Source organism: Ictalurus punctatus, chromosome 27 (assembly GCF_001660625.3).
Source record: "Ictalurus punctatus breed USDA103 chromosome 27, Coco_2.0, whole genome shotgun sequence".
Taxonomy (NCBI): domain Eukaryota; kingdom Metazoa; phylum Chordata; class Actinopteri; order Siluriformes; family Ictaluridae; genus Ictalurus; species Ictalurus punctatus.
This window is the reverse complement of record NC_030442.2, coordinates 2,533,798-2,561,692: the sequence shown is the minus strand read 5'-3', so window position 1 is coordinate 2,561,692 and position 27,895 is coordinate 2,533,798. Positions and strand designations below refer to the sequence as shown.

The 27,895-nt window shown below is 41.7% G+C and overlaps 2 protein-coding genes across 5 annotated transcripts in view; both read right to left on the bottom strand.

The window, feature by feature from the left end:
* Nucleotides 1–3,189: 3,189 nt before the first annotated feature.
* Nucleotides 3,190–27,895, bottom strand: part of LOC124626411 (sialoadhesin) — a 40,688-nt gene continuing 15,982 nt past the window's right edge. For 2 of the 4 annotated variants that reach the window (XM_053676533.1, XM_053676535.1), the window contains exon 13: nt 3,190–3,822. In XM_053676533.1, the coding sequence (XP_053532508.1) occupies nt 3,772–3,822 (51 nt within the window). In that variant the 3' untranslated portion in view covers nt 3,190–3,771. The remainder of the gene's footprint in view (nt 3,823–27,895) is intronic. The other 2 variants (XM_053676537.1, XM_053676536.1) reach the window with 1 other exon arrangement.
* On the bottom strand, nt 16,220–26,192 carry LOC108259396 (sialoadhesin). The gene is made up of 12 exons (XM_017458865.3): nt 25,845–26,192; nt 24,911–25,243; nt 24,363–24,587; nt 23,316–23,666; nt 22,279–22,494; nt 21,119–21,469; nt 20,811–21,029; nt 20,305–20,706; nt 20,121–20,211; nt 19,985–20,039; nt 19,689–19,906; nt 16,220–19,565 (listed from the first exon to the last, which is right to left on the bottom strand). Exons 1-12 carry the CDS (start codon nt 25,888–25,890, stop codon nt 19,478–19,480), a joined length of 2,595 nt encoding a protein of 864 aa, XP_017314354.2. The 5' UTR covers nt 25,891–26,192; the 3' UTR covers nt 16,220–19,477.

Below are 27,895 nucleotides of genomic sequence, written 5' to 3'. Positions count from 1 at the left end.
ACACTTCCTATGGGCTTTATGTGCTGACAACCAGAAGGACAGGGCACAATTCCTCCCATGGGCAGAGTACGCCCAGAATTCCCAGAACTGGGTTACCAGCCACCTCTGTTCTCATGGAACACCAGAGTGTTAAAAAACTTAGTTATTGCTAAAAAAAAAAAAAAGTACAGAATATATAAAGAAATCATAGAAATCAATAAATGTAAAAATAAAAGAATGTCAAACATATTAATAAAGATTACACTGGAAAAAATGTAATGTATAAAAATGTTAATCCTTAATCTAGTGTTCAGTACTATATAAGCACTACAATACATTTGAAGCATTAATACTGCTACTGTGATAAGATGTCGGTCTGTGGTGTTGTGGTTCTAGTACGTGAAGTTGGAGGGGGGTAGGAGAAGGAGTTGATGGGCACCCTCCCTCTCCTTGTCTGCTCTCCAGGATGGGCACCCTCCCTCTGTTTGGTAATTTGTTGGGTGAGGCTTCCCAGTCTGGTTGGAAAGGTAGGGTGTTGTGTCCCTGGCCTGGGTCAAAAAAGAAGGCAGGTTTCAGTCTACAGCATTGGGTAATCTGTTCTGGCATCTCTTTATGTTTTTGTATTTGGTTCATTGGGCGCACGGTGGCTTAGTGGTTAGCACGTTCGCCTCATGCCTCCAGGGTTAGGGGTTCGTTTCCCACTGTGGCCCTGTGTGTGCGGAGTTTGCATGTTCTCCCCGTGCTGCGGGGGGGGGGTTTCCTCCGGGTACTCTGGTTTCCTCCCCCAGTCCAAACACATGCATGGTAGACTGATTGGCATGTCCAAAGTATCTGTAGTGTATGAATGGGTGTGTGAATGTGTATGTGATTGTGCCCTGCGATGGATTGGCACCCTGTCCAGGGTGTATCCCGCCTTGTGCTTGATGCTCCCTGGGACCTTGAATAGCCTTGGTATAGAAGATGGATGGATGGATGGTATAAATGAGAGGCCTTTTTGTAGAATTTCCATTTCTGCCTCAGATAAAGGAAAAAAGAAAAGGTGGTGCACCACCAGCTGAATGAGTTTCAGATACCAAAACAACACAAATCAACCCCCCCTGCAGGGCCAGGGCAAAAAAGACTCCATCTGGATTCAAGTCTTCAACGATGAACATAATTCACCTTACCCATCAACGCAATGGTATACATGGCCCCTTAGGGGCCTCCATTTCCTAACACACCACTGTTCCCACAGGTCCTGGACCTTATAATGACCCCTCACACCCTACTTGCGGAGATAAACCAATAAGACCATCTGACTCCAACCCCACACCTTTCCATGTTCTCGCTCCAGCCCCCACCTGATCACTTTGCTAGAAAATTCCAACAGAGTAAACGCAGAGAAACAACGAGTTACTTGCTCAAGTTCCCATCTGTAACTTATTTACTTTCCACAATAAAATTAGGGAAAATTGCTGCTTAACTTCCTCCAAGAGGACTACATCTAACTGAGTGCAACCGAATAATTCATGCAATTGGCTCCAAATTACCACACCCCATATCAGAACACTATTGAATTTCTTCCCACACATCACCCCCAAAATAGTCGAGAAGGAAGAATACCTGATCAACTTGAGACAAACAACAAATTCACATACATGCCTGCGCCTCCCTAACCCATTCTTCAATGCCTATGCCAAATTTACCACTAGACTTCAGACAACTCCTGTCCCTAAGCACAAAAGCAAACCTTTCAGGCCCAGCATAACCAAGATTGACTGGCTGAGGAGGGTCAAGCAATATTGCAGAAATGACCAAAGGTGCAATATTAAGGTCATGTGATGCAGCCAACACATTTTCTTGACATGGCCTTTCATTATATGCCCTCAAGTGGATCTCCAAATCTCGCAATTCTTGGGTCCCTTCCATAAATTTAATACCCTTACCAATAACTGAGGGGAAAAGCTAACAGGTATTAGGGGCCGGACACATACCTACCACAATAGCATCGACGCCGCACACTGCCGTCTTGCTTAAAAAAAATAAAATAATAATACACAATCACTTGCTCAATACACACACAAAAATAAAAAGAGTTTGGTACCCACGTCTCTGCCGTATTTGGCAATCCTTCTGATTGCACCAGATCGTGGCATACCAGAAGTGGAAAGAAACCCATATGATGGAATTTACTCAAATTTTACAGACTATGCCAAATGTGGCAATTATAATGGGAGGAGGTGGGAGGAGTACTGCAATGGTTAGTAGTAAATTTTCCCTAACCCTCACACACATTCATTAGCCGGGAAAAACAGCCATTAAAAAGAATTGCCCGAACCAGGTCTGCTCGTCCGTCCGAGGTGCCGCGTTCGGCAATTGCAACTGGTTTGCTGACTGAATAGAACACAAGCAAATACAAGACAACACACAAATTTCAAAGAAAAACACAAAAACAACAGTCTCAATCAATCATAATAAAGATAGAACCAAAGGCCACTGTAACGTCCATTGCACGTTGCACGTTACACGCGTTTACATGGGGACCGCCGCCGCAGAAAGCGTTCTGCAAAGCTGCTCAACAAAGCCTTTAATGAAATGTAACCCTGCATAACACAAACAGCCCACGATACAAACACCGCTAGTAGCTCTTACCTCCCAGGCATTCATACACCGCACCGGAAGTACGATGACGCGCTCAGGGATGCGAGGCAGACACACACACGTATAGCTTCACTACGGCAGCTTTTATTCTCCACCAACCGAAACTGAAACTCACGCCCCTCTCCTACCAGCTTATGTCAGAAGTAGGAACACGATCTGCTACACGATCGTAAAATGGCAAAATCCTATGGAACTTGTAGTAGGGATATTCAAGTCTTCATAGTGGTGAGAATAACATGATGGTGAATAAAATCAAAGCAGTTGCACAAGATCAAAAACAGTCTTATGGGGCAGAGAATGACCTGCTGAGACGTGCAGAGACGTGCTGTGTGAGCTTGCACATCAACCTTAACTAACCCCTACTTAACTAAAACTTAACTAACACTTAACTAAAATGTCCCTTTTGAGACATTAGGAAGGAACCAATTACATAACAGGGGCGGAGACAGGACAGAAACCAAAACAAAACACACGTGTCAAAAGTAAACAGCCAAGGAAAACCCGGAAGTGAGCGCTGTAGAGGAAATCCGTGATGGTAGTGAACACCTTTTGTTTAGCTCAATTTTATTATTGTACATAGAAACATTTCAAGCATTGTACAGTAACAGATCCAACATAGTAGAATTCATGTTGATGGAGGTTGGCATTCCATGCTTCATTATCAGTTATCATCATCATTAACCAGCTTTTCACTGTAGTTTTACAACACATGGAAATAACAAATAGGATCAGACAAGAGCGAACAAAGTTGTAAGACAGTAACAAGAAATTTAACCAACAGATCAGAGCTGATGGAATGAATCAGTGATTATTTTCCCACTGATGTCAGCGTGAACAGAGATCAAGCGAGTGAAGAGGTGATGATGAGAAAAATCTGGAGAGATAGATATAGTAGAAAATGTGAAGGATGGTCCCAGGACGCTACACACACTATATGTGTATGTGTGTGTAATACATTAAAAGTGTGAAAAGACAACTGAGAAACTAAAGGAGCTGCTTGAATAACATAAACGAATGACACTTAATTAAGACAGAAATGAGTTTGTTGTGACGTCTTGATGCTGTTTAACTCTAATCCTCAACTCTAATCCTAAAACTCTCACCCTGAGTATCCTTCCTGAGCCGTTACTAACCAAAGTCAACCGTTAGTTCTCATTCTGCAGTTCTGGAGAACTTCTCCTCACTGAGTCGAGTAGCCACACCCTGAAAAACAAACAAATAAACACACACACACACACACACACACACACACACACACACACACACACACACACACACACACACACACACACACATTTAACAGTTCCAGGAGGCATCACAGGAGGCATAACACTTCACCACCATCAGCCATCTATCGTGATAAATCCAATAACATCTGGATCTGTCTAAGCTACAAGGCTGAAAAGTAAATCTGTAAGACCAAATAAAACACCTGTACAGTTCTGGTGAAAGAGAGGTGGCAGTGACAATTGGCTGTGCTGACTTGATATTCACCCCTTTAGCTACACCACTGTCTTTTATGAAACACAGGTAGTCTTAATAAGTTGTACCATCTAGTGCCTTAGGAAATGCATTTATTAATGTCAGTCAGGTGAAGCAGGTGTACACACTTACTGTCAGTGTGTCATAATCAGAGGACACGGTTGCAGGGTTCAGGGTTGTGTAAGTGTCACTGGCAGAGCAATTAACATTCTAGGGAGTGAAATGAGAGTTTAGAGAACCACAGATAGTATGTGCATGGTAACACACACACACACACACAAAGACGATATACGTACTTGCAGAGTGTCATAATCCGGGGACGTATTCATGGGGTTCAGTGCTGTGTATGTGTCATCTCCAGGCTTTGGAACACTCTGAGAGAAATGAAGAGAAAACGTCTTCAGTATTTATTCAATAACAGATTTATAGGAACTTTATGTGGAACTTGATGAAGATAAAGACGTAAAGTGAAAAGTTCTCTCAGTACCTGAATGTCTGTGTCTCTCTCTGCTCCTCTCTTCCTCCTATTCACACAAACAACATAAAAACATGGCGGTTCAATCCGTTCCTGCTTCAGTCAGCTAATGATAAACACTGGATTAAGTTTACGGTACAGATTCACTGTAATGATGAAAGAATTCAGTCGCTCACTTAATGCACAGAACGGCAGTAAGAAGAGAGAGAAGCAGAGCAGGAACGAGTGCAGCAGCTCCCCATACAGCATGCAGCTTCCACACCTTCGCTGAGCTCTCCTCATCACCTGAGATAATCAAAAGCTTTCAGTCCATGTACAGAAGCTTATACTATTTACTGTGTAAAATAATTTATTTTTATAAAAGCAGTACTGAAATTAATCAAATTCTAGTAAACATGTAAACTCCTCCTTGCTAGCCTTCCCACAACCTGTCCTCTTGACTCTATCCCTTCTCACCTTCTTCAGTCCATCTCTCCTACACTATTACCTGCACTCACACACATCTTTAACACATCCCTCTCTACTGGCACATACCTTACCTCATTTAAGCAGGCCCGGGTTTCCCCACTGCTTAAAAACCCTCACTTAGACCTGCTGCAGTTGACAACTACAGACCTGTTTCCCTCCTCCCTTTTCTTTCCAAAACTCTTGAAAGAGCTATTTTTAATCAACTCTCCAATTTTCTCACACAGAACAAACTCCTGGACACCAAGCAGACTGCTCTACTTTCCGTCACTGAAGCCTTACGACTAGCAAGAGCACCCTCTAGATCATCTGTCCTCATCCTACTTGACCTCTCTGCTGCTTTCGACACTATGAATCATAAGATCCTCCTGTCAACCCTCTCCAGCCTGGGCATCAGCGGAACGGCTCTGTGCTGGGTGGAATACTATCTCTCAGACAGATCCTTCAAATTATTGTTGAGAGAAGGTATTTCTGAAACTCAGCAACTCACAGTTGGAGTTCCTCAGGGGTCAGTTCTGGGTCCACTGCTTTTTTCAATTTATACTACATCTCTGGGGCAGGTGATTGAGTCTCATAGCTTCTCATATCATTGCTATGCTGATGACACCCAGCTCTATTTGTCATTCCAGCCTGATGATCCATCTGTCTCTGCACGCATCTCTGCTTGCCTGTCTGACATCTCGAACTGGATGAGGGAACACCACCTTAAGCTCAACTTGGCAAAATCTGAGCTTTTTCATCATCCCAGCCTGTCCCTCACTCAACCACAACATCACTGTACAGCTTGGTCCAACCAAGCTCAAGCCAACCAGGACAGCCAGAAACCTTGAGGTGACTTTTGATGACAGCTTGACCTTTACAGACCACATTTCAACAACTGCACGGTCCTGTAGATTCATTCTGTATAACATCAAGAAAGTCAGACCCTATATTACCAAAGGGGCTACACAGCTACTAGTCCAGGCTCTTGTCATATCAAAAATGGACTACTGCAACTCACTACTCTCAGACCTCCCAGCCAGCTCCATCAAACCTCTTCAGATGATTCAGAATGCAGCAGCATGTCTCATCTTCAACCAGCGCAAAAGGACTCATGTCACACCCCTCTTCATCTCCCTCCACTGGTTTCCTGTAGCTGCCCGTGTCAAATTCAAGGCCTTGATGCTCATGTACAAGACCTTGTCTGGAACAGCACCGTCCTACCTCAACACTCTCCTGAAGGCTTACGCTCCCTCATGTAATCTACGATCGATTAATGATCTGTGATTAGTAGTGCCTACTCAACATGGCTCAAAGTCCCTTTCCAGAACCTTTACACTAACTGTCCCTCAGTGGTGGAACAAACTTCCAACTTCAATCCGGACCACAGAATCTGTCACCATCTTCAAAACACAGCTAAAGATCCACCTCTTCCATGAGCATGTAATGAACTCCTAAAATTTCAAAAACTTAATCTGGCACTTACACCTCTACTCTGCATACTTTGCTTTTCTAGAAGTCAATTAAAAGATCTTGTACGGTAAAACTACCTGTAGTGTTCTCCGCGTGATATATTGCTTTGCTTGTATTCTCTCATTTGTAAGTCACTTTAGATAAAAGCATCTGCTAAATGAATAAATGTAAATGTAGATTGTAGAAAACACCATTTCTGGTTTGTTGATGCAGAAAAGCAGGTGAACACTGATTAATTCACAAGTAATAAAACATCATGATTAAATAGATCTTTCAAAGTTTACCTATCACATCCAGGTGTGTTTGTGTAGAGTCACCTAACACATCCAGGTGTGTTGGTGTAGAGTTACCCTTCACATCCAGGTGTGTCTGTGTAGAGTTACCCTTCACATCCAGGAGTGTGGGTGTAGAGTTGTGCTGTCCCAGCTGGTTGTGAGCAGTGCAGTAGTACAGTCCGCTGTGCTGGGAGCTGATGTTGCTGATGTTGTAATTCTGGCCTGTTGTCAGCAGTGTGTCTGCAGCTGCTCTCTGTTTAAACCAGGAGTAGGTGAGAACAGGAGGGTTTGCATCACTGCTACAGCTCAGAGTCACTGAATCCCCCTCCACTGTGTATCCAGAGGAAAGAACCACTGCGCTGGTGTTTTTAGGGGAATCTGATTAGAAATAAAACACCTGAATCAGCTGGTGTGTGTTCAGGATCAGCATTTGATACAGATATAGATGTACTATGATTGAGGAGAGTCAAATCCACACTCACACACTGGAGGAGAGAGGAGACTGTCATGGCCTTCAACAGCACAGCTGTAACTGACCGCACCACCGACTGCAGCTACAGAGCAGGAGGCAGATTTACACTCAGACACACGCTGTCCGTTCTTGTACCAGATGTAAGTGGGGTTGTTAGACAGAGTGCAGGTGGTGATGCAGCTCAGATTCATGTACTGCTCTCTCCAGTCTGATACTGTCACCTTCAGATCTGAAAATAATACACGGGACTTATTATTTTCATTTATTTAATCTCTGTAAATGTAATTAAGTGTATAATGGATAATTGTGTTGCATTACCTGTGACAGACAGAGAGACTCCAGGATGGCCGGTGTATTTGCCTGTAGCATCATTAGTGTAGAATCTGAATCTGTATGTTTGAGTGTCTCTCTCTCTCAGGTTAGTGATTCTCAGTCTATAGTTATTCTGGGAGATCTGTGTGTACTGCACTCGGTCCTGATACTCCTTATCATCTCTCACATCCACAGGTTCAACGCCAGCCTGCTCTTTAATGAGCCAGACTGATTTTGTGACCTTGTAACGATTAGGGAAGGTGAAATAACTGTGTATGTCCACTGATGATCCAATCAGAGAGCAGATAGTCTGTGTGGAGTACGTCACACTCCAGCAGCTCTTCTCATCGAAAACACCTGAAACAAAACAAAATGAGAACTGATATCTAGATCTAGTCATGAATCACTGCATGTGAGTTTACTGCAATCTAACAGATATGGGGTGTCACATGTACAAATAAATTAATTAATTAATTATAATTATAATAATAATAAGTTGTGATCTTTTTCTTTCTTTAGAAAACAACTTGGTTATCTTGAAATCACATGAAAAAAACAACAACTCATGGCCTTTCTGGACTTCAGTAGAAAACAGAAATGCTTCTGTACATTGTAGATTGCTCTACAGTGTCTGCATTTGACTTTTCTCTTTGCCATAGCATATGTTTGTAGAAATTGGGTTGATTTATTTCTGATTATTTGCTTTAAAACATGATTTTGGAGGTCGTAGCTTGTCTCTAAATCGCCCAAATTCCCCATCAGCAGATGTGTTTTTCACATCCTCACCTTTGTTCCAAAACTAGCAAAGTATGGTATAAACCTGGTAACCCTACTGGCACTGTGTTTTCCAATGATGCACACTCTGAGAGGGCGGGGCAGTTAGAATATTAACAAAACGTTTAAGTTCTATGTTTACATTTAAGATTTGAAATGAATATTTATAAAAAAAAACATTTTTCATATTTATATTTAACATTTAGATTTATGTTTAAAATTTACACTAAACTTCAAACTATTATTTAACACGAGTTGCTATCTACATGTATCAGAATGATCTCAAATGTTTAAAAAAGTCAGAGAGAAAAGAATATACAACTTTTGGTGTTCCATAAACAGAAGCTGGCAGTGAGATGATGACAGAGTGAGTGAAGTGTAAAGTGAGTTCTTACAGACAGCAGGAGAGCGAAGCTCCTCGTGTCTTCTTATAGCACAGGAGTAGCTGCCTGATTCCCAACTACTGACATACAGATAATTTCTGTACGGGTTAGTGACACTCTGTCCGTTCTTGTACCAGATGTAAGTGGGGTTGTTAGACAGAGTGCAGGTGGTGATGCAGCTCAGCTTCTTGTAGCCGTTATCCCAGTCTGATACTGTAACCTTCAGATCTGCAAATTATAAACTGGTTCTTTATTTTCATCTATTCCATCTATATAAATCTAGTTAAAGCTGCAGTGCTGAACTTTTGCCTCTCTATCAACATCTCTATTGGAAACATAACATTGCAAAAACAAAAAAACATAGGAAACTCGATACCTAGATGAATCAAGCAAACAAGTCCACTAATGTTAGCTAGCTACCTACTGAGCCACTGAAATGTCACCTGTTCAGCAGAAAAAAAAGCCATCTCTGCACCAGTTTTAATCTCTTCAGATCTCTGAGGTTTCACCACCTCACAAAAGCCATGCCTATATTTATTCCTGTTTTAGAACAGGCTCTGTCACTTTCTTTTTTGACTGCAGGCTCTCCGCAGTTCAAGGCTTCTAGGTTTTGACAACAGCTGATTCTCCAGATGTCAGCGATGATAGCCATTTAGAACTATCCAGATTAATAGCAGTCATCTTGGAGACACGTTTAAATTCTAAGCAACTGTTGTAAGACCAAGCTACGAACACTCCACTATCCTCAGCATCCACACATGAGATATAGTAGCTGGGTCTTCTTTCTGTTTATGGACGTGACGTAATCACGCAAAGACGAATGACGTCAAACTGATATTTCTCACAAAATTTCTCACAAATTCCGACCCGACAGCTCAAGTTATAAATCATTATTATAAGCTTGCCGTTGTGAATCGGGGTACGGTAAGGAGACAGTTTTCAACACTGATTTTTTTATGTACTTGCTCAATAATTGATTTTTGTTCATTTTTAAAGAAAAAAAGTTCTGTACTGCAGCTTTAAGTAAATGTATGATTGTGTGGCATTACCTGTGACAGACAGAGAGACTCCAGGTTGGCCGGTGTATTTGCCTGTAGCATCATTAGTGTAGAATCTGAATCTGTATGTTTGAGCGTCTCTCTCTCTCAGGTTAGTGATTCTCAGTCTATAGTTATTCTGGGAGATCTGTGTGGACTGCACTCGGCCCTGATACTCCTCATCCTCTGTCACATCCACAGGTTCAACACCAGTCTGATCTTTAATGAACCAGAACACTTTTGTGACCTTGTAACGATTAGGGAAGGTGAAATAACTGTGTATGTCCACTGATGATCCAATCAGAGAGCAGATAGTGTGGGTGGAGTACGTCACACTCCAGCAGCTCTTCTTACTAAAAACACCTGAAACAAAACAAAATGAGAACTGAAATCCAGATCTAGTCATGAATCACTGCATGTGAGTTTATTTCACTCTAACAGATATGGGGTGTCACATCAGCCTGCACTTTAAAAAACCAGACTGATTTTATCACTGTGTGTCCTGCAGGGTGTTTATAAGAGAAGGAGATATCAATCGACGTGTCTTTCAGAGCACACACACGTTCAGGAGTGTAAGTCACACCCCAACAGTCTTTACCCAGTACAAATGAAACACAGAGAGGTGCACACAGGAAGGAAGAACTCGAATGATGAGAGCTGCATTTAGACTTCTGAGGCTGAAATGAAGGTGAAATGTGAGTTGGTCCGTAAACCAGTAAAATATATAATTAAAGGAAATCTGGATCAATATAATTCTAACATCTGAAAATGGAGGCAAATATTCTGAGGTGGAATTGTGAAGGGAAGTGACGTGTTTTGACTACAGTTGAACAGCACCAACAATTTATTAACTGATCTACTATTAAATTATTTACTGAATTATTCATTAAAGTATTAAATGATATCCCACACCATCACTGATTTAGAAACCTTTCTTTTCTCAAATTAAGGCACCATTTCAGAAACAATGATATAAGCAAAGCATGATGATTTAATGACAGCAATATGAGTTACTGGTTTCAGTTTGATGCTGAGGGACAGATTTACTCTGATACTTACACACTGCAGGAGAGCGGTATTCACTCTCATACACTTTACAGGAGTAGCTGACTTCATCATGAGGACTGGTCGAGTCGAGGACAATGGAGGAGTCATAGGTATATGAGATGTAATGGCCATTCCTGTACCAGTTGAAATAGTCTGTCCTGATGCTGCAGGTGGAGCTACAGGTCACTTTCACTTTTCTCTGTCCTACAGTGTTAGGATCCACCTTCACCTGCAAGTCTACACACAATTATATACCAAAACTCTGTAAATACTACATACCTGGAATACATACTACATATTATACAATAATGTGTGTGTGTGTGTGTGTGTGTGTGTGTGTGTGTGTGTGTGTGTGTGTGTGTTACCATGCACAATCTATCTACATACCATAATTAGTTCTCTAAACTCTCATTTCTACCCAAGAATTTTAAAAGCTCTACCAGTGACATTTACACAACCCTGAACTCTGCAACCATGTCCTCTGATGTAACTGTTGTTGTGTAGTTTTGCAGCTTCTGTGTGTGTGTGTGTGTGTGTGTGTGTGTGTGTGTGTGTGTGTGTGTGTGTGTGTGTGTGTGTGTGTGTGTTACCTGTAACAGTCAGATGAACTCCAGATGAGGCTGATATCCAGTCACTGCTCTGTGTTTTAAATCTGAAGTTATAAACCCCAGAGTCACTCACTCTCACATTCCTCACTGTCAGTTCACAGGAAGACCACCAGGTGCTTACAGACACTCGTCCTGAGTATTGTGGATCTTTCTTCAGGTCTCGTGGTTCTCCTTCAGAGCTCTGGACTCGATACCACTCTCTCTGTGTGACACTGGAGCGACCAGATGTAAATGTACAGGGGATTTTTACTGTAGATCCAGTAACAACACAGAGACTCTGAGAGGAGAGAGTTACACTGCACTGAGCCTGAACTCCTGGAACACACACACACACACACACACACACGCGCACACACACACACGCACACACACACACACACAACACACAACACACAAAGTAAAGTGAGTTAAACACATACAGCAATGACTCTGACCAGCAAGACTGTAACTACAGCTTTAAGCACTGCTGCTGCTGCTGTTGTTCTCAGTCACACATAGTGATCGAGCCAAAGACGTGTGAAAATGGAGATAAAAATACAACTCAGTTTGAAACTGTTCATAAACTTCATCTGGGTTTATAGAATAAACAGTACAAATAAACTCACACAGAAAAAGAGAGGTGCAGGACATTAATATATTATATAATACATTCATAACATAATGTAATGATTTGATAATGTAAAAATAATTTAATATAATGAATTGATATATGTATGTTTCAGTAGAATTTGCAGTAATTCTTTTGGTTTCTTGTTCTATAACTCGTGTCTTTTACTCTACAATTTCCTACAAATGCTCTTTTCTGCACCTAAATCTTGTCAAATTCATAAAAATACTTCCGAACACACAGACCTGTTGAAGGCTTTTCTGAACTGTTGCAGTAGTGACACAACAGCACATAAAAACAGTAGAAAGAGCTGAAACACTGGAAAAGTTTACCTGTCAGTAACATGAGGATCGCTGTAATATCTCTCCACATTCTGTACAACACGGTGACATCCGCCTTCAGACAGCCGACACTTGTAGATCCACCACGTGAAGAGTTTAGACCAAAAATATCCTTATAAATACAAAATAAACCTATCTTACTGTTTTAATGAACATTAACTGCCTTAATCAGCCTGTTCCTCCTTCACTCGTACTGCACTTGTAAGCAGTTATGAACTTCTTCATGACACGAGCAGTAAAGATACGGAAGTTGAGTAGTGCGCGTACCACTGCATTGTGTTTTCACACCTCTCCATTTTAGCTTGGTCTCTTCTACAAGTGTGATTAACGCCCTTTTCTTACACTATCGCCTTGCTTTTGTGCTGTAAAAGGCGTCTCTATAACTGAATTATTTTACTTGATAGAGACAGCATACTGTTCTTCTTCTTAGCTCCATGAAATTATACAGGAATTATACTATATGAATAGTGAGCTTGTGCTTGTGGGATCAGAATTAAGGTTATAATATCTGAAATATCATGTGAAAAACCTCGCAACACCCTAGCAACCAACCTGATTAGCACAGCAACCACCTAGAAACACCATAGCAACAACATGGGATATCATGGCAACCAACCAGGAACATGCTAGCAATCCACTGAAATACGTTAGCAATCACCTAGCAACCACATTTAATATGATAGTAAACACCTAGCAACACCCTAGCAACCAACCGGGAACACATATAGTAATCAAATAAGGTCGCCACCGTACCCTTATAATATGAGATTGTCCCGGATTGAAAAATGAAATGCTGCATCCTTTGATGAGTCAATAAGGTACATGATTTGTCCTGTATTTCTCATACACATTGTTTCATACATACACGTAGGCTGCATCTGAAATCGCATACTGTGACAGTACTGTACCTACTGCATTCGATTCAGTACCTACAGCTCGGCCGTTGATGCAGTACGTACTGATCAGTATAAGTGTGAAGTATGAATACAATCCAGACATACTACATCTGGCGTGTTAGCAATGTCATGTGACCTACAACCTCAAAAGAGGCGACACGTTGCCTTCCGGCATTTTTGATTCCGACAGCTCTTCCGCACCAGTCCCATTGCCTTATGGGATAGCGCAGTGTGCACTGCTTCCATACTGCAGAATCAAGGCGGAAGCAGTTGGTCATCCAGTTGGTCATCCAACTGGCATCCAAAGTATACTGGCTTTCGCCTACCGTATAGTACAGTCTGGGGTCATCTCAGTGTGGTGTTCTATGAGGCTCGTGCGACCGGGGAGAGGTGAGAAGACATCGGAAAATTTTATCTATAATTTAAACATTAAAATTTTGTCTATAATTTAAACACTGTCCATTACTTGGGACGGGGAGAGCTGGTCTCCACACGGGACAGGATGCCTTGAGGGCCCCTTTTTCGATTTACCTCTGGCCCCAGCTCTTCTCTCTTAGACACTACAGTTGCCAAAACTACGGGCACTGCCTCCCTCCATGGCTTAAGGAGGTTAAGGTGGTAAATTTGGTGTGCTCCACCTCTATCCATTCGCTTTACCTTATAGTCGACATTCCCGACTCGCCATGTGACCTCAAAGGGCCCTTGCCACTTGGCTAGTAATTTTGAGCACAGTGTCGGTAGTAAAACAAGTACGTGATCTCCCGGTGTGAATTCCCATAGTCGTGTACCCCTGTTATATAGCCGAGATTGGCATTCTTGCACCTGTAGCAAAATCTCCTGACTTATTTGACTGAGGGTGTGGAGTTTTGGTCTCAAATCAAGAATGTACTGAATTTCATTTTTACTCTTTGAAGGTCCCTCCTCCCAATTTTCTTGAATCAAGTTGAGCATGCCGCGCGGCCTGCGATCGTATAATAATTCAAAAGTGGAAAACCCAGTGAAGGCCTGTGGGACCTCTGGTACTGTGAATAACAGGGGCTTTAACCACTTATCCCAATTTCGCACATCATCGTGAGCAAACTTATGGATCATGTTCTTAAGTGTTTGATTAAAATGTCCCACCAGCCCGTTCGTTTGCGGATGATACGTGCTGGTGCGAACGGATTTAATCCCCAACATCCTGTACAGCTCGCGTAATGTTCATGATATGAACGAGGTGCCCTCTTTTGGGATCCCGCCTCCACAACATTCCGTGCCGAAATGTTCTGCGTATCGCGTTGCGTAGTCCACTAAGACTAACAGAAAGTGATGCCCAAGTGAAGACCGCTCTAATGGCCCGATGAGGACCATCCCAACTCTTCCAAAGGGGACCTTGATTAATGGGAATGGACGCAACGGCGCTTTTGGGGTTGCCAGTGGATTCGCCAGCTGGCATTTTGCGGCATGTCGCACACCACCGGCGTACATCGCCGAAGAATCCATGCCAAGAGGGGTGGTGTACCGAGCACCCCCCCCACACATGGTGTCTCCCTGTTGTGGAGCTGACGTCAACGGCTGGTGCACCGCCTCTCCTGCCAATGCTGTGCACATTCCACACCCCCTCCGCTTTGTGCAGGTCCCATCCATGAATATTTCATGGGCTAAAGCTAGGAACCCTGTCCAATTTGTCCCCAGAATTAGCGGATGGGTGAGGAGCGCCTCCACTCCATGGTTTTGGCCTCAAAATTCAATGATGATGGGCACCATCAGATATTCGTGAACATCCCTGTGCACACACCTCACCTTCACCAAACATGTATTTTCCAATGCCTCCCCTTGAACCAAGCATTTGTAGATTGAAGTTTGATTACAGCCTGAATCCACAAAAACCTGGTATGTACCCCCCTGCACACTCACTGGTATCTTGTATGTCCCGGCTTGATCAGGGGCAGCCTGTGGCACATCAGGGAGCCAGACCAGGGCCCCCACCTCCATGACAGGGCACTAGGGATGTCACGATACCAAAAATCTAGAAGTCAGTACCGATACCACCAAAAGTACATGATAATCGATACCACGGTGTGGTATAAAAATAAAAAAATAATTAAAAACTCTCCTGGAGGACATCCTCCTCTGGCTGATACTGGCAGAGAGAGGGGGGGTGGGGTGGTATTTTAGTTATCAAACACTGCCTGACAATGGGTGGAGGTGCACTCCTAAACGCGCGCACACACACACACACACACACACACACACACACACACACACACACACACACACACAAACACCTTATAATCTGAATGCAGGCATTAGGTGGCAGGATAAAAGGATTTATTAAAATAATGAACATTTGAATAATTATTAGTGACATGAGGCTACATTTAGCTGACAGGACACGGGCTGAATGGCGATGCATGGCAGACCATTAGGAGGAAGTTTATAACACTGCAATGTGTTAGCGTCGTTAACGAATAACAGGCTATTGCTAACATTACATGGAGCATAATGTTAACTGGTTTCATGGCAACAATGCCAGCTGCCTCAAACAAACATAATATAGGACCGTCTTTCAAGTGCTTCACCAAATTCCGGGTGTTTCCTCGCTTTGTTCGAAATGAACGATAGCATCGGTTACACACCGGAAACCGATACTAGCTTTCCTCTCAACGAGTCAGGGTAAAGCTAAACTTGTTAAGCTAAGCTAATCTTCTGTAGTTTTTCCCATGTGCTTGTAGGCGTTCTTCTTCTTCTTCACCACTTGTGGACCGACTAAAACACTTGCGCGTATTTGCTGCCCCCATCAGGTCCGGAAAAATTGCAACCTCGGCACCTCCATTAGATTCGCTCTTAGTTGAAATGAAAACATGCACCCACACCAGCCCTTTCCAGAAAAGATTTAGGGCAACAAATGTCATTCTGTGAAAATTTACACATTTAAGGCTACATTTATGAAATCAAACTGAGGAGTTCATCAAAGTGTTTAATTAAAAATACACATTTACTGACAGAGTTAAACAGCTGCCATTAGATGTCCATTACATTTTTCAAATGAGTTTGGAGTAAGCAGATTTTCTGTTCTTACTGTATCTGACTCCACATTCTTGTTCTACAGTTACAGTAGATATAGATTACTAATTAAATGAAAAATAAAACTATATTTATATTTTGTTCAGATAAACCAACAAGAGCTTTGCCTATTCTGTAATATGTAAAGGAGTAGAGCTCAGTTAAATGTAAATTAATAAGGTTATAAGAGAGCACTAGGCTACTATCTGCACTTCATCCTTTTGACCACCAGATGGCACTAGTAGTAAAAAAATTTTTTTAATTTACTATTAATCTTTATTAGGTTGTTACAATAGAAATCAAATACACTTGATCACTTAATCAGGATCCTAATAATAATTTATATTAAATATAACTGGAGAGTGTACACAAATCCACACATACTACACCCACATTGTTGTGTCTGTATGAGTGTCTTTACAGGTGACACAACAGCCTTTAAAACCACAAAGCATTCATGCTGTTGAAACAGTCACTGACTTCATATGTATAAGACCTGCATTCCAGTTGACATTGCAGAAAGAAGGAATCATTTCAGTTTAGAATAAACAGTTTAGCAAAAACTATCAAGAACCAAGACAGTTCATCATCTACTGTGACCTTCTCATGCTACACAGTGTAGTCGGCACTATAGCTATCAGTGTGTTTGTCTGTAGATGGATAATCCACTGACAGGACTGCAGTGTGGAACTTGAGGATGATCATCCCTGGCTGGCAAGGACTACATCACCCAACCACCACAGACTCTCTCACTTCACACTCACCTGATTAATGATTATACACACTCAGTTACCATCACAGCTAAACTCAAGTATTAAAGGACTCTCACTCCATGCACTGACTGCAAAGTTTACACTCAGTGTCATTTGTACCAGTCAACACCAAGCCTTTGATTTATTGATTTTATTTCTGGTTTTCTCGTTTTGCTCTTGTCTGCCCTAGTTCAAATTGTTTCTTCATCACCTTACCCTGCTCACCAAACAGCTAGCACAGCTGTGAGCCACCACTCCAGCTGCCTCCCTGCCAGAATCCTTGTTCGTCCCTGGTCATGAGAAGTATGCTGGCTACTCAGCCAGCTGCAAGGATTTCATGCTTCAGTGCTCACTTTACTGCGCTGAGAGGGTTCATTAGAGGGTTCAAGAGAGGGTTCCGGACCACAACAAAATCTGCCAGTTTATCAAAATGCTAACGATAAGGTGTTAGCATGGGTTACGGCCATTTGGAACCAAGGGGAAGAGTAAATTGTTTCCTATGACAGCTTCCTACACTATTCCAGTGAGTTTTCGACCAGTCTCCTGAGGACAAAGAGAATACTGAGCGACTCTTCACACTAAACAAGAGAACTGCTGAATATGCTCTGTTTCCACACATTAGCAGAGGGTGGTGGCTGTAACAAGCCGGCCCTCAAAGTCACCTATTGTTGATGGCTTATTGAGGAGATACTCACCGATCTGGCATGTTCACAATGGATCAGGTTATCCTCGAATCCTTGAACAATATGTCCATTTGTCTCGACACCCTAATCAGGAACAGACTGACGGTGACTGCCATTCCAGTCCCCAAGATCCAGGCCACAGAACCCATACTACTAGTCCAGAATAAATTTGCCTATGTGGAATGGCAAAGGCGTTGAAAGGCTGTACTTCTACTTGGGTTATTCTCAGCAACAGATTATGCAGTGCTCGGGAGGACCCATTGGAGGTGGGTCAGTCATCCAATGCACAGAACCCTTCACCCTCAAAGTCACTCTCACCATAACCTTCACAACTAAGTTCCCAGTGATGCTGGGTTTCCCATGGATGCAGGCCCACAACTACCAAATCTCATGGAAGGAGCATGAAATCATGACGTCTCCTCACTCCCTCAGTCAATGTGGCCTCTACATCCAATGAAAACACGGAAACCACAGCCCAAGTGATCAAGGCAAGTGGCCTCCCTCCTCATATGGCCTATTGGTCAGAACCCACCACAGTTAAAGAGTTACGTTTTATGGGCTTCACTAAATCTGACACTTCATACGTGGCTTTAGGAGTACAGCGTCTCTACTAGCCACCCTGCTAGAAAAGGGGGAAAGAAATTTGTGCCCCAAGACCTTCACCATTTCATCTCATTCTGCTCAGTCTGCATTAAAGCCAAAGTATCACGCACACACTGCAAGCTCCTCCCAGTACCTACACCCCTAAGACCATGGTCAAACCTAACGATAGACTTCATAACCGATCTTCCCGCATCACACAACAACACTGTCATCATGGTGATCGTGGAGTGGTTTTCCAAGTCCCTGCTCGTGATTTCTCTCCCCGGACTGCCATCAGCCTTTGGAATGGCAGAACTTTTGCTCAGTCATCCAGGAGGACCCAGATTCACGACCCGGGTGTGAAGGGATTTCTTGGAAAAACTGGTCATCTCTGTAAGCCTGACATCAGGCTACCACCTCCAAGTGGAGTGGAGTTCCAAATCAAGGCTAACCAGGAGATAAGACACTTCCTATGAGCTTTCTGTGCTGACAACCAGAATAACTGGGCACAATTCCTTCAATGGGCAGAATTCCCAGAATTGAGTTACCAGCCACCTCTGTTCTCATGGAACGCCAACCACATGGACTCACCCGCTGTGGACTTCTGGTTCCAGCAGAGTGAGTAGATGTGGGAACAGGCTCACCAACACCTAGACCGTGCAGCCCAAGTCACCAAGAAATTAGCAGACAGACAGCTTGGAGAAACATTCAACTACGAACCAGGTATGGCTCTCCACCAGAGAACTACGGGTTACAGAAGGATGCAGAAAGCATCTATTGCTACATCGGCCCATAAGTAATACCATTAAAAAAAAGTTTTATAGTTATTGCTAAAAAACCACAGAATATATAAAGAAAGCATAGATAGAATACTACTAATAAAAAGAGCAGTATCAATTGAATAGCATTAAAATAAATATAAAAATAGAAGAATAAGTCAAAAACATTAATACAGATTATAATGGAAAAAACACAGATGTTTAAAAACATTCATCCTTAATCTATATTTCTTTTAAAAATTCTGACCTGAATACACAATTGTTCAGGTAAAACAGTGTACAATACAATATGAGCACTACAATACACTACTGAAGCATCGATACTGCTACTCTGATAAAATGCCAAAGCCGCCCCTCTTCTCCTGTTCAGTCTGGATACAGAACAGAACAATCACATCTCAGCTTTCTGTTTTTTGGGGAGTTTCTGGACTTTGCTGTAGATCTGAGATGAATCTTCACCTGCTTCATCTGTCACAAGCCTGTGGAACAAAAAGAAGTGATCTAAAGATTAGAATAATATAATCTTTTACATTTCTAATCAGTCACTTAATGAACTTAATGAAGCACAGTGAGTGTTGGTGTAATGATAATGATCTGCTCACTGGATGGCAGCAGTGCTCCTGCTAACGTTCACAGCAGCATACTGAACATCCTCTTCCTCTGTGGTGTCTGGAGGAAGTCTGGGTGACGGAGACACTTCCTGTGTGTGGGAGTTTTTAAAGACAACACTGGCATAGTGAACGGAATCCTGATAATCTGAGGTGACTCTCCCACTAAGGTTTGAGGCTGGGACATTTTCATAAACAGCAGGAGAGTGACGCTGAAAGGGAGAACAGAATAAAGTTCATATATGAACATGTCACATGATCAAACAGTCCCTCCTTTCATCCACACTCACCTGTCCACTCTCACCAGTGCTGCTGTGGCCATTAGCTGAGCTCGACTTCCTCTTCCTGAAAAACAACAAGCACATGTTCATGTTGATTGTAAACGATTATTTAATAATGAATCATGTTTCCAAAATATTTACATACCACATCCACAAAGCTACTGAGATTAGTGTTAATGCCAGGAAGACAGCCAGTACCACCATGATGACTTTTATCACTGTGTTCCCCTCTGACCCTTCAGCAATAAATAATAAGCAGTGTGAGACATTTTTGTTATTTCTGTTCCTCTGCTTTTTACAGCCACATAAATGTTTTACATTGTACTTACCTAAAACACCCAGGTGTGTTTGTGTAGAGTCACTTAACACATCCAGGTGTGTCTGTGTAGAGTCACCTAACACATCCAGGTGTGTTGGTGTAGAGTTACCCTTCACATCCAGGTGTGTCTGTGTAGAGTTACCCTTCACATCCAGGAGTGTGGGTGTAGAGTTGTGCTGTCCCAGCTGGTTGTGAGCAGTGCAGTAGTACAGTCCGCTGTGCTGGGAGCTGATGTTGCTGATGCTGTAATTCTGGCCTGTTGTCAGCAGTGTGTCTGCAGCTGCTCTCTGTTTAAACCAGGAGTAGGTGAGAACAGGAGGGTTTGCATCACTGCTGCAGCTCAGAGTCACTGAACCCCCCTCCACTGTGTCTCCAGAGGAAAGAACCACTGCTCTGGTGTTTTTAGGGGAATCTGATTAGAAATAAAACACCTGAATCAGCTGGTGTGTGTTCAGGATCAGCATTTGATACAGATATAGATGTACTATGATTGAGGAGAGTCAAATCCACACTCACACACTGGAGGAGAGAGGAGACTGTCATGGCCTTCAACAGCACAGCTGTAACTGACCGCACCACCGACTGCAGCTACAGAGCAGGAGGCAGATTTACACTCAGACACACGCTGTCCGTTCTTGTACCAGATGTAAGTGGGGTTGTTAGACAGAGTGCAGGTGGTGATGCAGCTCAGCTTCATGTACTGCTCTCTCCAGTCTGATACTGTCACCTTCAGATCTGAAAATAATACACGGGACTTATTATTTTCATTTATTTAATCTCTGTAAATGTAATTAAGTGTATAATGGATAATTGTGTTGCATTACCTGTGACAGACAGAGAGACTCCAGGATGGCCGGTGTATTTGCCTGTAGCATCATTAGTGTAGAATCTGAATCTGTATGTTTGAGTGTCTCTCTCTCTCAGGTTAGTGATTCTCAGTCTATAGTTATTCTGGGAGATCTGTGTGTACTGCACTCGGCCCTGATACTCCTTATCATCTCTCACATCCACAGGTTCAACACCAGTCTGCTCTTTAATGAACCAGACTGATTTTGTGACCTTGTAACGATTAGGGAAGGTGAAATAACTGTGAATGTGTACTGATGATCCAATCAGAGAGCAGATAGTCTGTGTGGAGTACGTCACACTCCAGCAGCTCTTCTCACTAAAAACACCTGAAACAAAACAAAATGAGAACTGATATCTAGATCTAGTCATGAATCACTGCATGTGAGTTTACTGCAATCTAACAGATATGGGGTGTCACATGTACAAATAAATAAATAAATTAATTATAATTATAATAATAATAAGTTGTGACCTTTTTCTTTCTTTAGAAAACAACTTGGTTATCTTGAAATCACATGAAAAAAACAACAACTCATGGCCTTTCTGGACTTCAGTAGAAAACAGAAATGCTTCTGTACATTGTAGATTGCTCTACAGTGTCTGCATTTGACTTTTCTCTTTGCCATAGCATATGTTTGTAGAAATTGGGTTGATTTATTTCTGATTATTTGCTTTAAAACATGATTTTGGAGGTCGTAGCTTGTCTCTAAATCGCCCAAATTCCCCATCAGCAGATGTGTTTTTCACATCCTCAACTTTGTTCCAAAACTAGCAAAGTATGGTATAAACCTGGTAACCCTACTGGCACTGTGTTTTCCAATGATGCACACTCTGAGAGGGCGGGGCAGTTAGAATATTAACAAAACGTTTAAGTTCTATGTTTACATTTAAGATTTGAAATGAATATTTATAAAAAATATTTTTCTTATTTATATTTAACATTTAGATTTATGTTTAAAATTTACACTAAACTTCAAACTATTATTTAACACGAGTTGCTATCTACATGTATCAGAATGATCTCAAATGTTTAAAAAAGTCAGAGAGAAAAGAATATTCAACTTTTGGTGTTCCATAAACAGAAGCTGGCAGTGAGATGATGACAGAGTGAGTGAAGTGTAAAGTGAGTTCTTACAGACAGCAGGAGAGCGAAGCTCCTCGTGTCTTCTTATAGCACAGGAGTAGCTGCCTGATTCCCAACTACTGACGTACAGATAATTTCTGTACGGGTTAGTGACACTCTGTCCGTTCTTGTACCAGATGTAAGTGGGGTTGTTAGACAGAGTGCAGGTGGTGATGCAGCTCAGCTTCTTGTAGCCGTTATTCCAGTCTGATACTGTAACCTTCAGATCTGCAAATTATAAACTGGTTCATTATTTTAATGTATTCCATCTATATAAATCTAGTTAAAGCTGCAGTGCTGAACTTTTGCCTCTCTATCAACATCTCTATTGGAAACATAACATTGCAAAAACAAAAAAACATAGGAAACTCGATACCTAGATGAATCAAGCAAACAAGTCCACTAATGTTAGCTAGCTACCTACTGAGCCACTGAAATGTCACCTGTTCAGCAGAAAAAAAAGCCATCTCTGCACCAGTTTTAATCTCTTCAGATCTCTGAGGTTTCACCACCTCACAAAAGCCATGCCTATATTTATTCTTGTTTTAGGACGGGCTCTGTCGCTTTCTTTTTTGACTGCAGGCTCTCCACAGTTCAAGGCTTCTAGGTTTTGACAACAGCTGATTCTCCAGATGTCAGCGATGATAGCCATTTAGAACTATCCAGATTAATAGCAGTCATCTTGGAGACACGTTTAAATTCTAAGCAACTGTTGTAAGACCAAGCTATGAACACTCCACTATCCTCAGCATCCACACATGAGATATAGTAGCTGGGTCTTCTTTCTGTTTATGGACGTGACGTAATCACGCAAAGACGAATGACGTCAAACTGATATTTCTCACAAAATTTCTCACAAATTCCGACCCGACAGCTCAAGTTATAAATCATTATTATAAGCTTGCCGTTGGGACTCGGGGTACGGTAAGGAGACAGTTTTCAACACTGATTTTTTTATGTACTTGCTCAATAATTGATTTTTGTTCATTTTTAAAGAAAAAAAGTTCTGTACTGCAGCTTTAAGTAAATGTATGATTGTGTGGCATTACCTGTGACAGACAGAGAGACTCCAGGTTGGCCGGTGTATTTGCCTGTAGCATCATTAGTGTAGAATCTGAATCTGTATGTTTGAGCGTCTCTCTCTCTCACGTTAGTGATTCTCAGACTACAGTTATTCTGGGAGATCTGTGTGTACTGCACTCGGCCCTGATACTCCTCATCCTCTGTCACATCCACAGGTTCAACACCAGTCTGCTCTTTAATGAACCAGAACACTTTTGTGACCTTGTAACGATTAGGGAAGGTGAAATAACTGTGTATGTCCACTGATGATCCAATCAGAGAGCAGATAGTCTGTGTGGAGTACGTCACACTCCAGCAGCTCTTCTTACTAAAAACACCTGAAACAAAACAAAATGAGAACAGAAATCCAGATCTAGTCATGAATCACTGCATGTGAGTTTATTTCACTCTAACAGATATGGGGTGTCACATCAGCCTGCACTTTAAAAAACCAGACTGATTTTATCACTGTGTGTCCTGCAGGGTGTTTATAAGAGAAGGAGATATCAATCGACGTGTCTTTCAGAGCACACACACGTTCAGGAGTGTAAGTCACACCCCAACAGTCTTTACCCAGTACAAATGAAACACAGAGAGGTGCACACAGGAAGGAAGAACTCGAATGATGAGAGCTGCATTTAGACTTCTGAGGCTGAAATGAAGGTGAAATGTGAGTTGGTCCGTAAACCAGTAAAATATATAATTAAAGGAAATCTGGATCAATATAATTCTAACATCTGAAAATGGAGGCAAATATTCTGAGGTGGAATTGTGAAGGGAAGTGACGTGTTTTGACTACAGTTGAACAGCACCAACAATTTATTAACTGATCTACTATTAAATTATTTACTGAATTATTCATTAAAGTATTAAATGATATCCCACACCATCACTGATTTAGAAACCTTTCTTTTCTCAAATTAAGGCACCATTTCAGAAACAATGATATAAGCAAAGCATGATGATTTAATGACAGCAATATGAGTTACTGGTTTCAGTTTGATGCTGAGGGACAGATTTACTCTGATACTTACACACTGGAGGAGAGCGGTGTTCACTCTCATACACTTTACAGGAGTAGCTGCCTTCATCATGAGGACTGGTCGAGTCGAGGACAATGGAGGAGTCATAGGTATATGAGATGTAATGGCCATTCCTGTACCAGTTGAAATAGTCTGTCCTGATGCTGCAGGTGGAGCTACAGGTCACTTTCACTTTTCTCTGTCCTACAGTGTTAGGATCCACCTTCACCTGCAAGTCTACACACAATTATATACCAAAACTCTGTAAATACTACATACCTGGAATACATACTACATATTATACAATAATGTGTGTGTGTGTGTGTGTTACCATGCACAAACTATCTACATACCATAATTAGTTCTCTAAACTCTCATTTCTACCCAAGAATTTTAAAAGCTCTACCAGTGACATTTACACAACCCTGAACCCTGCAACCATGTCCTCTGATGTAACTGTTGTTGTGTAGTTTTGCAGCTTCTGTGTGTGTGTGTGTGTGTGTGTGTGTGTGTGTGTGTGTGTGTGTGTGTGTGTGTGTGTGTGTGTGTGTGTGTGTTACCTGTAACAGTCAGATGAACTCCAGATGAGGCTGATATCCAGTCACTGCTCCGTGTTTTAAATCTGAAGTTATAAACTCCAGAGTCACTCACTCTCACATTCCTCACTGTCAGTTCACAGGAAGACCACCAGGTGCTTACAGACACTCGTCCTGAGTATTGTGGATCTTTCCTCAGGTCTCGTGGTTCTCCTTCAGAGCTCTGGACTCGATACCACTCTCTCTGTGTGACACTGGAGTGACCAGATGTAAATGTACAGGGGATTTTTACTGTAGATCCAGTAACAACACAGAGACTCTGAGAGGAGAGAGTTACACTGCACTGAGCCTGAACTCCTGGAACACACACACACACACACACACACACACACACACACACACACACACACACACACACACAACACACAAAGTAAAGTGAGTTAAACACATACAGCAATGACTCTGACCAGCAAGACTGTAACTACAGCTTTAAGCACTGCTGCTGCTGCTGTTGTTCTCAGTCACACATAGAGATCGAGCCAAAGACGTGTGAAAATGGAGATAAAAATACAACTCAGTTTGAAACTGTTCATAAACTTCATCTGGGTTTATAGAATAAACAGTACAAATAAACTCACACAGAAAAAGAGAGGTGCAGGACATTAATATATTATATAATACATTCATAACATAATGTAATGATTTGATAATGTAAAAATAATTTAATATAATGAATTGATATATGTATGTTTCAGTAGAATTTGCAGTAATTCTTTTGGTTTCTTGCTCTATAATCTACAATTTCCTACAAATGCTCTTTTCTGCACCTAAATCTTGTCAAATTCATAAAAATACTTCCAAACACACAGACCTGTTGAAGGCTTTTCTGAACTGTTGCAGTAGTGACACAACAGCACATAAAAACAGTAGAAAGAGCTGAAATATCTGAAAAGTTTACCTGTCAGTAACATGAGGATCGCTGCTACTGTAATATCTCTCCACATTCTGTGCAACACGGTGACATCCGCCTTCAGACAGCCGACACTTGTAGATCCACCACGTGTAGAATTTAGACCAAAATATCCTTATAAATACAAAATAAACCTATCTTACTGTTTTAATGAACATTAACTGCCTTAATCAGCCTGTTCCTCCTTCACTCGTACTGCACTTGTAAGCAGTTATGAACTTCTTCATGACACGAGCAGTAAAGATATGGAAGTTGAGTAGTGCGCGTACCACTGCATTGTGTTTTCACACTTCTCCATTTTAGCTTCGTCTCTTCTACAAGTGTGATTAACGCCCTTTTCTTACTCTATCGCCTTGCTTTTGTGCTGTAAATGGCGTCTCTATAACTGAATTATTTTACTTGATAGAGACAGCATACTGTTCTTCTTCTTAGCTCCATGAAATTATACAGGAATTAAACTATATGAATAGTGAGCTTGTGCTTGTGGGATCAGAATTAAGGTTATAATATCTGAAATATCATGAGAAAAACCTCGCAACACCATAGAAACCAACCTGATTAGCACAGCAACCACCTAGAAACACCATAGCAACAACATGGGATATCATGGCAACAAACAAGAAACATGCTAGCAACCCACTGGAATACATTAGCAATCACCTAGCAACACCCTAGCAACCACATTTAATATGATAGTAATGAATTTCTCACCTACTGTTTTATGGAACTGAGAATTCGGACATACTACTCCTTTAGCATACTGCCTTTCGCTTACCATATATTACAGTCAGCACAGGATTTGCTGAGGTTTTTTGTGATTGTTGCGGTCAAAATGCTTGATTTTGCAACAGCTTTTTTCAAAATTTGCGATGAAACTTGCTGAGTTTTTTGCGGAAAACTACTTGAATTGGTGAAATCGCAATTGAGTGAAATAGTTTTGTATGTTTTTTCACAGTGATGTTTGTTGGTAAATGAGACCGTTAATTGTATTCATGATCGACAGACGTGAATCGAAGAGGGCTTTGGCTGAATGCGCGTTGTGGTGAGGTCACGTGATGCGTCTTGTCCAAAATCAACGGTAAGTCTGCGGTAATTTAGAAAAATTGCAAGCTCCTCCGAATATTTCGGAGTTTGCATGAGTTTGCTTTAATTTATGCGATCGTAAAATGGCGAAATCCTGGAGGGACTTATAGTAGGTTAGTAGGGATATTCGGACACAGCCCAAGTCTTCATAGTGGTGAGAATAACATGATGGTGAATAAAATCAAAGCAGTTTCACAAGAAATAGAGCAGAAGATCAAAAACAGTCTTATGGGGCAGAGAATGACGGGTACGTGCTGTGTGAGCTTGCACATTAACCTTAACTAACCCCTACTTAACTAACACTTAACTAACATGTCCCTTGTGAAACATTAGGAAGGAACCGATTACATAACAGGGGCGGAGACAGAACAGAAAGCAAAACAAAACACACGTGTTAAAAGTAAACGGTCAAGGAAAACCTGGAAGTGTGCGCTGTAGAGGAAATCCGTGACAGTAGTGAACACCTCTGATATTGTTTAGTGATCTGTGTCAAGCAAACATCAAAGTTCATTTACGATCTTTATCCTAGTTTCTTTTTATAAACCTAGTTAAAGATGTACTGTGTCTATTTGCTTCAACTTGTTATGAAATGTGTCTCTGTTCCTTTAGAAGGCTGTGAGCTCTGTCCAGTCAGGTTTCAGTTTGTTCAGACTGTCTAATAATGAAATTCTGAAGTTTTCCCACAAGAAGCTGAGCTTCATTTAACCAGACAACTTAATTTCTTTATTTTCAGTGACATATTTTTAGTCACAAATGGTAATACGTGCATGTTGCGAACATACAGAGTAAATTGTTCTCATCTCTTAATGACATGTGGCGTTGAATCAAGTACTACGAATAGTCCTACAGACATTATACATTATTCTCTAAACAGCTTTAAACCAATAAGGACCGTTCCTGCACCTGCATAAAAACCAGACAGGACAAACTTCCAGCATCAGCTTCAAGATCCTCAG

Excerpts from the sequence above, each read along its gene's own strand:
- LOC108259396 (XM_017458865.3), bottom strand. The coding sequence starts at position 25,890 with ATGTGGAGAGATATTACAGTAGCAGCGATCCTCATGTTACTGACAG. Across the intron at positions 25,244-25,844 it reads GATCCTCATGTTACTGACAG|GAGTTCAGGCTCAGTGCAGT; the intron begins GTAAACTTTTCA and ends TGTGTGTTCCAG. Across the intron at positions 24,588-24,910 it reads AGTTCATCTGACTGTTACAG|ACTTGCAGGTGAAGGTGGAT; the intron begins GTAACACACACA and ends AATTGTGTGTAG.